The following is a 15,037-nucleotide window of genomic DNA, read 5'->3' on the forward strand; positions in this document are numbered from 1 at the left end:
TGAGGAAAAAATGGCCCCTACCCGAGTGTCACACAACTCAGTTTGTCCTGGATTCTGTGAGACCTCCTCAAAAGCCCAAGCTCGGCAGTGCTGGGTGGCAAGGAGTTGGGAGGGTGAGGCTAGTGGATCTCTTATGGGGTGGCACCGCCATTCAGGCTTTCAGGAAGGGGAGAAATGGCCTGTACCTCAGAGCCACACAACTCAGTCTCTGATACAACTTGAGTCCACCTGGACCTCTACACCACATGCTCAGGCAGCTGATTCCTCTGCAGTGCGTGAGCTCAGCAGGGTGGGGGTGACAGTCAGGAGAGAGAGGCTATTGCATTTCCCCATGCTGATGCCCTATGGAGGGGAGTGCTCGAGCCAAGAGCGAGCCTTTGTGGGCGGTGTGGGAAAGGGACCCAGCACAGGGACCCTAGCAGCTGTCCCTTCAGCTTTCTCCTCCAGGTCTTTCCCTGGAGCCACACAACTCAGTCTCTCCTCAAATGACTCTAGTCTTCTCAGAGCTGCCCTCCCTCTGCTGGAGCCCAAGGTGAGTGGCTACAAACAAGATTTTGTGTGTTGGACCTTTAAGAGGGTGCCTGGGTTTCCAGCAGACTCTCATCTCTCCCTGGCACACAGACTCCCTGCTGATTTTCACAGCCAGATGGTATGTGGGCTCTTCTTCCGAGCTCTGGTGCTCTGGGCTGGGGAGCCTCATTTAGGGTTCAGACCCCATGCTCCTCAGGGGGAACCTCTGCAGCTGAGATAGCCCTCTGGAATTTCAGCTACCACCTGTGGGAGCAGGGCCAGGCCTTTTCACTTCTCTGCCCTTTCTACCAGTCTCGATGCGGCTTCTTCTGTAAATCCTTGTTCGGCTAGTCTTTAGCTGGTTATTCAGGTTGATTATTCTATATATTAACTGTAATTCCTGGGAGGAGGTAACACCCACCTACTGAGTGCCATCCTGGAGCCTCTCCAGGTAGTTGTTACTTGGAATAGCAGCCTTATATGGTCAGCTCTTCCCATTTTCCAAGGAAATCTGGATACTCAGATTTTGATATGAAATTCCCCAATTTTAAAAACACTTTCTAGGCCAAACATAACATATGTGTAGGCAATCGTTTCATATAAAACTTCTACTTTAGGGCTCTTGCTTAGGTTAACTGACATGAACTTCGGGAGCAGATGATCATTTATTTGGCAAATATTTCATAAACCCCCACTATGTACTAAGACTGTGGCCCTTCTCCAGCTGAGGAGACATGCCTTAAGACAGGAGAGATGGCCTAAGGTAGAAGCAATAAAGTTCCAGCAGTACGTACGGAGCACGAGTGCAGGGCAAGTTCAGAAGAGGGAAAAGGTTATGTGAGCCAAAGAGGGTAAGGGTAGCTTGGTAGAGCGAGAGAGGATTAAATTCCACTCTGGGGATGGGTAGGGTTCGGAATGGGAGCGCCTGGGAAGGGAGAAGGAAGGGCAAAGGTATAGAGATGGGGTTGGGCCTGGTGTCCCAGGTGTGAGAGGAAACCGGAAGAATATAGGCCCGGTATCACACAGGGAAATGTTCATGTTTCCGAGTAAATAAAAGACCAAAGGGGTTACAAAGTCCGTATCTTTGTTTCCTGGTACTGATATGACTTAAAAACAAACTGAAAAAGCAATGTTTTGTGTTTTTTAATTAGTAAAAGTATGGATGTGTGAGTGGAAGACAGAAACTTTTTACTTTAGTAGTGACCCAAAGTGAGAAATGTAGTAAGTTGTGCAGGTGATGATAAAGGAATATACGGTGATGTCCACCTGATGCAATTCAGAACAATTACCTTCAATATAGTGTCAGGTTTCCACTGTAAATGAAGGTAGCTCAGGTTTAGAGCTCGAGTAGCTCAGATCACTGCTGGTTACACAACCCTGAATAGTTTGGGAGCTGGGTTAATTTACACACTCAGCTTCCTGGCATTATTCCTTTGGGCTGAGAAATCAGAGTAATTTGCCAGATTACAAGAGATCTTCCTATTATATTACCTCTTTTTCAGTTGGCTCTCCCTTGTCATCCTAATCTAAGGGTACTCCAGATAACTGTCTTGCTATGTGCCACAATTTCATATAAATTACAAGGGAGAGGAGCCTAGTACCAGCCTTCTCAGTAATTTACACCACAATAGCGCCAGCACTGAAGCGCTAGTCATTTACAAATAGGCTCCGAAAGCAGCACGTGGGTTTTTAAAAAAGAACGGTTGAAAGTATTCCCTGATTTGAGCACATCTTTACTGCTAGTGTGACAGTATGACATAGCCAGACAACAAAATGTTTTCTTTTGTGTAGGGATAGAAAGTTTATTAAGGCCATTCACCAACATTAGGTTGATGGGTGTTGCGATTAGGAGCTCTTTATGTACTAAAGGGATTCAGAGTAGTCTACTCAGTTTTATCTGACAGATACCAGCCTCAATGAACCTAGGAACTGAGGTTAAAACTTCAATGGCAGGAGCCATATAACACCATTTATATATTCCCTTATATATTCAACCCAGTTTGCCTTGGATATGCTTTGAAGCTCACTCTATCTAACCAGCCCCAGGCTGCAAAATTTAATAGCTGACACATAGCACTTACTATATACCATGCAATGCTTTAAATACTTTATAACAGGAGGCACAGACATGTCAACTCAATAAATCCTGACAAAAACAATATGAGGCAAATATTCTTATACTCCCATTTTATAGATGGGGAAGTTGAGCTAGTCAGTAGCAGGGCTGGCATTCAAACCAAATGTCTCTAGAGCCTTGCTCTAATCATCTCACCCTGGCTGCCTCTCTGACAATCTTCTGCTTGGGCCACGGGGATTTCTGGCTTTGGGGTAAGGTCAAATGGGAGAAAACGGGGCATTTCTTGGTTGTTTTTGTCCTGAACTTACTGCTCTATTGATTGAGTTTTCCCTTCCCCTGTCCTTATCTCTTTTATTTCTTGTCTTCTGACCTGGATGGCCTCATCTCATCTACTGCATGGGAGAGGGGAAAGCTGAGCTTCTATCTGGCCTCCTGCTAGGACAGCACGTCACTGGCATTTTCCACTTACCAAGACAACAAGACATGTCTCCCACCTACCCGAACCCCATATTTTATTGTTAACAATATTTTTCTTCTCCTGACCACAAACTCCTCCCAGGCCAGGCATGAGGCTTTGGAGTCTACTCTTCAGCACCAGTCTGCATGTAATAAAAGCCAAGTGTTTTTATGCGTTTGCAGAAATGGGCTGAGTACATACCTTATTGGCTGCCATGGAGAAGTATTTGTAAGCAGTAGCATTATTTTGTGGTGCTGCATCATTACCTTCTAAATACATCTGGAAAAAAATTAAAGGGGGATGTAAAAACTAAGGAATTTGAGCTGATGGTTGCACAACACTGTAAATATAGTAAATGCCACTGAAATGTACACTTTTAAATGGTTAATCTATATTATATGAATTTCACCTCGATATTTTAAAAAGGAAAAACTAAAGAAACAATCCATGTACACTATAAGTTCTGGAGTGACCTTGCCCAAGGACCAAAAAATGATTTGTGTTTTTTCATGTTTCCCTGCATGTAAATTTACTGTTTGTAGCCCTTCTGGAAGCAGGGTACTTGTCCCCATAATTACTAATAAATGGAAACTGGCCACAGGGAGCCAAGGGCAGCTCTTGGCAGAGTGAGTAGTCTCTGAGGAAGAGAGAACATGACTCTCTACAGGAACCCTCCACAAAGGCTGCTCAGGAGCCAGAGGGGCCTCCCATCGGAGGCAGCCCAAGGATGGACTTCGGTCAGCCTGGAGCTGGGTCTCATTCCTGGAGTTAAGGAAGGAGGCACCTCATTGGATTGAGGATAGTACCAGTCTTTGATGCACAGCGAGCCTGGATCTCCTGTTACATGCCAGGGAGAGGGGTCATGGGAGGGACTATGAGCTATACTCAGTCAAGGAGTTCTGGAACAGGTTCATTTTCTAGGTTGCTTTGGTGTCCCAGGTAAAAGCTGCTGTTTTGTGGGGCTTCCTCCCAAACTACCACCTCAGGAATACTACCCTCAGTTTGTAGTCAAATGCCTCTCTCAACTGCTTCCGTGAAAGAGGCCTGCATCCTTGTACCTACGCTGGGTTCAATCAGCTGATACCGCTAATATCTTAGATCTTTAAGAAATAAAAGTTATTGATCAAGATGGAACATGTACCTTTCCTATGAGTGCCATGGCATTTGCACTCCCGGCCTTTGCTGCCTTTAAGAAGTAGTATAATGCTTTCTAGGGAGAAAAGGAACATATTATTGATAATCATGAACATATCCTACGAAATGGCTTTTCAAAGCAAACTTTATTGGATTCAACATGCATTAAAAAAATGTCTATGAAACGTCCACTTTCTTTAAGGCACTATTCCAAATGCTATTTGAACCATAAACCTGAACAGCTGGAGATTATATATATCTCATATTCCTACTTAGAATGGGAGGACTTCTCACATTGGGAAAGACTTGATGGGCATGTGGCCTAGTGGAGGACAGATGAGTCCCAGCTGCAGACCTAACAGTCCATTGTTTTGAAAAAGTAGGCTTCTATGTTGACATTATGTACTTATAAGACAGTTTATACAACTGGCAGAATTGGATATGCAGTATCCTAATGTTTATAAGGCAGAGTGAATAGGACCAGACACCTGGCTGCCTACTGAGACCAGATCTTTCTGCAGAGGTCAACTTCAGGCCAATTCTTTCTAAATCAAATTGAAGGAGGCGAACAAAGCCTCTAACTCTCTCTAGGCCATAGCATTAAAGGGTTGCGGGTTTAATTCCTGGTCAGGGCACATACCCAGGTCGCAGGTTCAATCCCTGGTAGGGACGTGTGATTAATGTCTCTCTCTCACATTGATGTTTCTCTCCCTCTCTTTCTCTTTCTCTCTCTCCCTCTCCCTTCCTCTCTCTCTAAAATGAATTAAAAAACAAACAAACAAGAAACATATTCTTAGGTGAGGATTTTAAAAAAAAAAAGCTTATTTAATTCCAGAACCATCCCCACATCCTGGTGCATGAACAGGCTGGTCCTTGCTGCTTTCCTCAGCCTAATAAACTGGAATTTGATGGGAGGCTCCAGTTAAGGTCTCAGAGCTCAAGGCTGATTGACTTATGTATCAGTGAGCTTGGGCTCCATTAGAAAGCACTCCCAAGCTTAGGTAGCTTAAAACAACCACCATTTATTTAATTCATGACTTTGGCAGGTTAGCAGTTTTGGCTCAGCTCAGCAGAGTAATTCTGGTTTGGGCCAGGCTCAACTAGTGTTGGCTGGGGTTGCTCATGCACCTATAGTTAGCTAGAGTATTACTGGCCAGGGCTGGTTGGTTTATGATGGCCTCATCTGTGACAGTAAGGATGACTGGCTCTCTCCATATGCTCTTGTTCTTTAGCCAACTGGCTCAAGCTTTCACATGGCAGTCAAACCACTTTTGTTTTAAGGTTCTAAGAACACAGAGCAGAAAGTCTGTTGAGGCATACGGTCAGAACTCCCAAATCTCTTCTGAGCCACACTGGCCAGGGCTAACCCAGCTTTTTTTGAGATGGACAGACAGCAAGCATGGGACCCAACCCACCATCAGAAAGTTAGAGCTGAAGTAACCTGAAAGATTATTTCCTCTTCTTGCTTTATAAGAGAGGGAACTAGATTTTAGAATGCCTATTTTCCTCCCCCAGGTCAAAAGGAAGTAAGGTTTAGTGGAAAGAGCAGAGGTTTTGAATGCGGAAGCCCTATGTTCAAATTCTGCTTCATAATAACCTTGCTACCTAGCTGTGAGACCTGAAGCAATTTACTTCATTTTTCCAGCCTCAGCTCCACTTCTTAAAATAGAGATGTAAAACCCCTGTGAATGAGCCCATGGGAGGGCTGGACTGAGCTCCTGGGTGATGCACCACTGCTTGGCTGTTGCCACTACAGAAGTAGAATCCTTCAGTGCCTGCCTTGGGATAGCACTTCATCCTCACCTGGAGGCAGCTACCTCCCATTTGGTGTTTGTGGTGGCTGGAGCTGACCAGAAAGAAGTACCTAGCTTTGTGGGGTTTATGTACTCTACAGAGATTGGTAGATAATCCCTGCAGCCGAGATTTGAGTGTCTTCATGATCAGACATCATGTTTGAGGAGAATGGAGACTTCTTCCCAGTTATGCTTCCTCTGATTAGCATGAGAAATTCACTGCAGGCTGAAATCTGACATTGGAGTAATATTGTGAACCCAGAACTTCCTATCTAAGGGGCTCAAACCTTGCTAATGATTAAGATAATATAATCGGAAGACCTTCAATTGGGTTGTCTTGGCAAGCATATGCTTCTTTCAATTGCTACCTAATTTTATCACATTTTATAAAATTAACTGACATTTACCTAATACATACTTTATCTCATATAAAACGAATTATATTACATTGTCATATCATAACAATATAAAGTGAGACTGGAAGCAATGACAGATCACTCTTTTATGTAACTGCCTTAGAAAGTATTTTCTATTGCTTAGCTTTGGGACTCTGTCAAAACAGGGTATGTGTTTCCTTGAGACAATGAGGATGTGGCTCCTATAAAATGACAAAGGCTGTAAAATCACCTTTTAAAAAGGATCCTAGTTACTTCCCCAGATCTGCGGGGATCAAGGCCTTGAAATCTTAGTCAGGTCTAAACAAGACCTCATCCCAGGGCCCTGTGTCTGACTGAGTAGGGTCCTGCATGGCCAGGTTTTCTTCCTCTCCTTCACTAAGTGTGAATTGTTAACTAACCTTCTAACCTTACCAGGATAGGGTAAGGTCAGGCAAAATGAGGGAAAGGAGCATTGCAAATTCACAGATATGGTTAATAATACTTCTAATTACACTGAAAGCTGTCCTCTGATCTAGCCAAATGGGGCTGAGGCTGGTCCTCAGGCTCCTTAGTAGGAACTCCTCCAGATGGACTTTCCACAGCTGGCCTTTGGAGAATGGGCGAGTCCAAGGCCAGCAGGTGGGGTCCCCTCACCTTACCCCAGTACAAAAGTCTGTTTGGATAAAAAGAGGCTAGGTTCAGAGCACAGAAACTCCTTGCCCTAACTGTTCCTTCACAACCTCTACCCCTTGTACTTGGAGGCAGGTAGAAGAGTGCCCCCTCTGGTGAAATCTGCTCTTCCTCAAAACCTGGAAAGCTGATCTAAGGAGGCAGCAGTGGGATTCCCCCAGCAACTCTTCCACATGCTCTTCCCTTTTCACTGGTGCACCATCTCGCCTCACTACCACCCTCCCCACCCCACATGATGGCATCTTGAGATTGACTTACATAGTAATCCTGATCTAGACCTTTCCTCCCAATTAGATGTAACTGTCCAAGAGATACCTAGGAAAGATGATTTTTGAAAATTATTTGAGCAGTTGTATTAATTTAAATAAAAGAAAAATTTTACTTGGTGATTTTACTATAGTATGTTGATCCACTTTGATGCAGTTGGCACGTCTTAAAAAGAAACAGGAAAACATTCCAGACTATATCTTTTATTGGATAATTGGTTGATGCTGAGCACACAGCTTCTTTAAAGAGCGGCCTGCTGGTGAACAGCAACACCTGGGCATAGAATTCTTGGTTCTGAAAGGTGACACAAACACCATCCCATTCTCACTCCCAAAGACAGAACACGCCTGGATCTTGGTAAGAAAGAGTTCATTCCTATTAAAACCAACATTGAATGGTGCCTTTTTCTATAATTAAAATCTATGTTTTTAAAAAATGAATTTTTTAGGAGTAAATGAAAAACAAAAATTTCCATTACTATGGCAACTGGCTCTTCCATAGGCCACAGTAATGGCAGGGGACAAAAAAGGAGTCAGACAAAGAGGAGAGGGTGTCTCTTCTCTTTCTCGTTTAGGGTGGGGCACTGTTAACCCCTCTAGGATTCAGAGAAAACCAAGCCCCTTGTAATTTGCATGCTCTTAAAATTCATGCTTGTCTGTATACATTACTTGTATATGAACATCTCCTCTTTCGGCCAGAAATTTATAGTATTGGTATATGTCCCAATCCAGAATCTCACTGTTAGAACTCAGATTTTCAGGTCTCTCAGTTAGTCTCACTTTTTCCACTGGAATACCTTCACTTTTTTCCAATTTGTCAGCAACTGTGAATAGAAACAAGCCAGAGAACAGCCAGGATATTCAAGGTTGCAAGAGGTAATAATCAAATTAGAGAAAACACTGTTGGGTCTATTCTCTTTAAATTGTGTAGCGATCTGGTCTATTAACAGAAAGGAAATATCCTTAGGTGATATGAATTTGCTGAATTTATTCAGTTCTATGAAAAGTGCAAGAAAGTTTTGCAACTCATACAAAGCTTGTATAATATACATCAAACCCTACTGAAATATCTTGGCCAAGTAGGTTTAAGAAAAAAAGACAGCTGCCCAGCGGGTGTGGCTCAATTGGTTGAGCATTGTCCCATGCACTAGGAGGTCGCCAGTTCGATTCCTGGTCAGGGCACATGCCCAGGTTGTGGGCTGAAACCTCAGTAGGGGGCATACAGGAGGCAGCCCATCCATGTTTATTGCTCTTTGATGTTTCTATCTTTCTCTCCCTCTCTCTTTCTCTCTCTGAAATCAATAAAAAGCATATTTTAAAAGATAACAACAAAACTTAAAAAAAAAAAAAAGAGTTGTTGTATGACTAATAACACAACCACTCTGGTAGATAGAATGAAATTTAAAAAAAGAAAGAAAGAAAGAAAAAAGACTGCTTTTGTGGAACTGACCCCTTCCACCACAGACTTTTTCAGAGACTGAAACTACAATATAAGAGCAATAACTGCTCCTTACTTCCTATGGGTAATCTGAAAATAAATATAAAGATAACTATGCTTGAATAAACCTAAAAAAGCATGCAGCTTGAACTATACATATAGTAATTCTAGTTTCATTAAACATATGAAATGATCTTGTTATATAGCATCTTAAATTCAAAATTAGATATTTTCCTTTCTTTTCTCAGATCCTAATAGTGCCAAAAATGTGTATTTAGATGTTGTTCTGATTATAGAAATTAACCAAATGGACTTTACCTTACTTGCTTCTTGGCAGACTTTTATTTAAAATTCTATTATGTAACCTGGTTCAGTGATGTTGCAAGATGAAATTTTACATACAGCTTTGAAAATTATTCTAGGAACATATATTAACCTCACACTCTATTGTTTTGCAGACCAAGAACAGGGTGATAGAATAATGATTATTGACTTGTTCTCAAGTGCAGTAATGGAGATTGCCAATGTATGCACCTTACATCCACTTCCCCAGGAATTTCAAATGTCATCCCATATTCTAAATGTTAATATTTATTGATGCTACATTCAAATTCTCAGTAGGAGGAAAGAACATCACAAGAACAAGTAAAACAGAACTGTTTGGGGTCACGTTCTAACAAAAATAAAAGATGAGCACTATCATTTAAAACTTTTCAAAAGTAACCACTAAGAAAGCAGAAAACTCTACATTGCATTAAAAGAATTGTACTATAACAGATGTTAAAAGCATAGTCTTTTACTACTTTCATAAATATGTCAATTGGCATTGATTTATTTTTTTTAATTGCTTGGCAAGTCTGTTTATCTTAAAATAAATTATGTGGATTACTCACTATAATCTGCCACTTTCTTGTAATGATATAGGGCAGCTTCACAATTCTGTAGAACATTGATTCCTGATAAATATCTGTACCCCTAAAACACAGGCATATATATTCTTAATATGCTGACAATGCTGTATTTATTTATTGATTGATTTATTTAATTTTTTTAATCCTCACTCGATATTTTTTCCATTGCTTTTCAGAGAGAGTAGAAGAGTGGAAGGGAGAAAGAGAGAGAGAGACACATAGATTGGTTGCCTCCCACATGCACCCCAACCAGGCCCAGGGATCGAGCCTGTAACCAAGGTACATGTCCCTGGCCAGAATTGAATCTGGGACCCTTCAGTCCACGGGCCGGCGCTCTAACCACTGAGCAAAACCGGCTAGGGCGACAATGCTGTATTTATAACACAACTATCTGGGTCCAAGAATATTTAATTTACAAACCAATATCATCTGGGACATCATGCTTCCTCCAGCACTTCCAAAGGTGTAATATATCAGTGCCTAAAGTTAAAAATAAATATATATATATAATCTAAATTTGAAACTCTAATCATTGCTTTTCTTATTCCGAGCACAGAAATGAACCTTGAAGTACTCCAAAATAAATTCCAAATTTCATTCCTTTGTAAAGACAGCTGACATTTTTTGGTGGTGGTGGTGGTGCGGTATTAGTGAGCTCTGCAGTCTGTAAAAAGGGCATCGTACATGACATTTTATTTAATCATCACAAAATCCCTATGAAGTAGATATTATCTATCTTTAATGAAGAAACTGAAGTATGGGACATTAAGGAAGTTATGGTATTTTAACCCTAAACTTCTTTATTGAGCTGGTGCTTTGAATCACTGTACCAGAGAAAGCCCCTTTACCTGAAGAGTAGATTCTATTCAATGCCCCTTTTAAAAAATCAGTTTTGTTTCAGAAGAAAATAGAATGACCTTACCTTGGCTTGATTATATTCCATTCCTATTCCATAAGAAGACAAAAATCCCAATGCCTAAAGCCCAAAAGAAAAAGTCAATAAATACACTTATTTCATAATTATTCTTATCTACATTGGTAAGGGATATTTTAAATATCTGCTTCATAAAAATTAGTATTGCTAACTTATTTCTTATACCATAACAAAGTGCCTTTATATATATAACTGGCCAATAAGTACATAAAAAGATACTCTACACCACTAACCATCAGGGGAATACAAATCAAATATATAATCAGATATCCTCATGCCCATTAGGATGACTACTATCAAGACAAACAAGCAAAACTAGGAAACAGGAAGTGTTGACAAGGATACGGAGAGACAAGAACCCTTGTGCACTGTTGGTGGGAAAGTAAAGCAGTGTAGCCACTGTGGAAAATAACATGATGATTCCTCAAAAAGTTAAACAGAATTACAATATGATCCTGCAGTTCCACTTTTGGGTATATACCCAAAATAATTGAAAACAGGATCTAAAATAAATATTTGTACACCCATGTCCATACCAGCATTATTCACAATAGCTAAAGTTGTAAGCAACCCAAGTGTTCATCATCAGTGGATGAAGGGATAAACAAAATGTGGTAGGCAATTATGTTGATCACTGTAGCTTAAAGTATGTCTTGATATCTCATGGAGCAAGTCTCCTCTCATTATTATACTCCCAATTGTTTACTATTCTTAAGCACTATAGATGAATTTTAGTGTATGTATGCCAAGTGTCACCAAACTTCCATAAAATAAATAATTTTTCACTTTTTGATATACTTTGGAGATTTCCTTCTGCCAAATACTTACAGGTAGACATGCCATAATTTCATAGCATTCTTCTACTGTTAGACATTTAGGGCAGTTAAATTCCTGCACATGCACAGGTATACATATTTTTTAGAACATATAACTGGAAATGGAATTGCTGAGTCAAAGTGCTTATGCAGTGACAATGCTAATAGGTACTGCCAAACTGCCTACCAAAGCGTTATACAAATTTACCCTTACCAAAAGTATGTGAATTACCCATCCCCCATACTCCCATCAACACTGGATATCATTGATCTTCAACTTTTAGTTTTGCCAATCTAATGGCTAAAAAAATCTTGTTTAAAGTAGGATTTCCCAAATTACTGGTGGGATTGAGCATATTTTCTTATTTCTAGCCATTTAATTTCTTCTGTCATTTGCATGTTCATATCCTTTGCCCATTACTACTAGGTTTATTTGTCTTTTCTTATTGTTGTGTAGGAGCTTCATATAAACTATGTGTATTAATCATTTGATTGCTATATATTTTGGTGAATATATCCGCTTGTCTTTCAACATGGATTACACTAGTATTTCATTATATAGAAATTTTAAAGTTTTAAAAGTAAGATTTCCCATTTTCCTTACAGAGCAAAACAAATATCAATAATAAATACTCAGAGTGACTTTTCTGGAATCTACACATGCCATCTGTTCTATATTTTACATCAGTGAAACAGAATATAATATGTCTTCATATTGCCTTCTCAGATTATGTGTTTACTAAGCCACTGATGTGTACTGGTATGAAAATAATGTTTACTTGCACAGTAGGTGTCAAGATCAGTATTTCAGCTTGATTAGTTATTAGAGGGAGACAATGGAGTGGAAAGTGAAGAAAAATGCTTTACTCTATCAAAAATGAAATTAAATGGCCCAAATCCAGAGCAATGACACCACCAAATGCTGGTGAGAATGTGGAGCAACAAGAACTCTCATTCATTGCTGGTGGGAATGCAAAATGGTATAGTCACTTTGGAAGACAGTTTGGAAGCTTCTTACAAAACTAAACATAAACAGAAACAAAACAAAACATAATCTTACCATATGATCCATTAATCACACTCCTTGGTATTTACCCAAATGAGATAAAAACTTATGTCCACACAAAAACCTGCACACTGATGTTCACAGCAGCTTTATTCACAATTGTCAAAACTTGGACGCAACCAAGATATCCTCAGTAGCTGAATGTGTAAATGAACTGATATATCTAGACAATAGAATATTATTCAATGCTAAGAAGAAAGGAGCTACAGAGCCATGAAGAGACATGAAGAAAAAGAAAATGACTATTACTAAGTATAAGAAGCCAATCTGAAAAGGCCTCATTCTCTAGGATTTCAACTATATGACATTCTGGAAAAGGCAAAACTTCAGACAGTAGAAAGATCAGTGGTTTTCAGGGGGTGGGGGAGAATGAATAGCTGCAATGCAGAGGATTTTGAAGGGTAGTGAAAATACTCTGTATGATGCCATAATGGTGGACACATGCCATTATATATTTGTCCAAAGCCATAAAATGCACAACACTAAGGGTAAACTCTTAAAAAATGAAACTAAATAAATACCTCTTACTGAGAAAAACTGTGGCAGGGATTACTGGTTGTACCTTGGGATCCCCCTCCTTCCAGAGTAAAAGAACTCTTGATTTATAGCTGAGGATGTGGCAACCAAAACAGACCGTAAGGTTGAACCATAAGAATTTGATGGTGTTGTAGGTCAAATAACAGCAATGTCATCTTTTAACTTAGCATGTTCCTTGGCCTCCTTAGCAGTCAGGTGTCACCATGTGATTAAGTTATGACCAGCAGACATGAATGACAGTGATATGAGCAACTTCCAGATGATGCTCTTAAAGATGTGTATTCCCTTTCCTCTTCCTACTAGCTGGAATGCTGACATGATGGGGAGCCAACCTGGACAGTGTGAAAAAGGGCAACATCCTAAAATGGCAAAGCCACGAAATAGGAGTCTGAGTTCCTGATGACTTTACAGAGCAGAGTTACCTTCCCCACTCAAATTGAAAGGCAGGGAAAGCTATAATTCTGTTTTGTGTAAGTCATTTTATTTTGGGTTCTCCTTCATACTCAGCTAAACCTATATCCTAACTCTGTGTTTATCAAAGTACAGTTTGTGATCACTTGGAACATAAAGACATTTCAGCAGGTCTTCAAAGTAAAAATGATTTTTATAATAAAGATATTTGTGTTTCTCCTCATGTTGACATTAGCACTAATGGTGAAGACCAATGGTAACTAAAACTGGTGGCATGTTGGCATGAATCAAGGGAGGGCTCCAAACCTCCATTTATATTGTTATTCTTCATATATTACACTCATAGGAAAAGTAAATATGCTAGTTTCATTTAAGAATGTTTGTGATGAGGCAGTAAAAGCATTATTTTTAACTCCTGAATACATGTTAATATTCTATATGAGAAGATATGAAGTAGCATAAAGCACTTCTGATAGTAAAATATATTGAGTGTTTCAAAGACATTCTTGAAATGCTTGCTTGAGTCGCAAGCTGAACTAGCCACTTTTTTCATGGAACACCATCTTTACTTGAAGGAACAATGGACTGGCTATGTTCATTTAGATTGGCAGACATTTTCCTGGAAATGAACAAAAAAGCTGGTCACTTCAACAAAAACAATTGAAAGTACTTGTCAATCATAAATTCAAGTTTTTAAGAAAAAAATTAGAATTTTGGAAAACTTGTATCTGATACTATGAGCTTAACACTCCATTAAAGACTTTTGATGAGACCAATGGTGATATTAGTGAATGTGTTCTTTTGCTGTGTCAAATTTGGAAGATCTGTATAACTCAGTGAACCAATATTCTCTAAATGATCATTGCATGATGTTATAAAATGATGTATGATTAAAAAATCCCATTCAAAATTCAAGATACACTAGTCGATTTAACATAAGAAAGTAGGAAAAAGTTCATTGATGTGATTTTTAGATTCCACTTTTCAACTGAGCTTTAAAGAGTTATCAGTCACAATTTTGGTGTGGGACCAAAGAATATATATAATTATCTAAAAAAGCTATTAAAATACTGTTTCCTTTTCTACTGTTATTTTATTTGCTGATTTTTTTCCTTTTAGCCTTTTGAGATATAAGCTTGTGTTTCTTGTTTATTAAAATATTTAAAGTTGTATATTTTCCACTTCATCTGGCTTTAGTTGTATTCCATAACTTTTATGTATAGTGTTATCATCATCACTGAGTTTTTAATATATAATATCAGTTTCTATTTTATCTTTGCTTTTTGCTAAAAATTAGGAGACTGAGAATTGATAAGAAGCTAAATTTTAAGTATCTTTTCATCATTAATTTTTAGTTTTATTGTTTCTAGTCGAAGAATGTAGTATCATTTATATTTTTAAAAATAAATTAACATTTTACTTTGTGTAATTATTTTTTGAAAATAATTTTTCAGAATTATAACTTTTAAATTTTGTTTGTAGTTTGCACGTAGATGTACTCAGTGTGTACTTTTTTTTGTCTCCCTGGATTCCCTTTGTGAAACCACCTTCCATTCTCTCTTCATTTGGTTCAATGAACTAATGGGCTTCTCATTCCTTTCTGAATCTAGGGGTGGTCACA

General features: G+C 39.2%; 1 protein-coding gene across 1 annotated transcript in view; it reads right to left on the reverse strand.

The window, feature by feature from the left end:
* SEL1L2 (SEL1L2 adaptor subunit of SYVN1 ubiquitin ligase) overlaps positions 1-15,037 on the reverse strand; it is a 61,009-nt gene that overhangs the window by 14,670 nt on the left and 31,302 nt on the right. Inside the window, exons 6-12 of the mRNA XM_081149092.1 lie at positions 10,576-10,629; positions 10,074-10,133; positions 9,636-9,717; positions 7,974-8,128; positions 7,297-7,353; positions 4,186-4,254; positions 3,246-3,323 (exon numbers count right to left, since the gene is read on the reverse strand). Of these exons, the coding sequence (XP_081005218.1) occupies positions 3,246-3,323; positions 4,186-4,254; positions 7,297-7,353; positions 7,974-8,128; positions 9,636-9,717; positions 10,074-10,133; positions 10,576-10,629 (555 nt within the window). The remainder of the gene's footprint in view (positions 1-3,245; positions 3,324-4,185; positions 4,255-7,296; positions 7,354-7,973; positions 8,129-9,635; positions 9,718-10,073; positions 10,134-10,575; positions 10,630-15,037) is intronic.

Source organism: Miniopterus schreibersii (assembly GCF_964146895.1).
Source record: "Miniopterus schreibersii genome assembly, chromosome: 10".
Classification (NCBI taxonomy): Eukaryota; Metazoa; Chordata; class Mammalia; order Chiroptera; family Miniopteridae; genus Miniopterus; species Miniopterus schreibersii.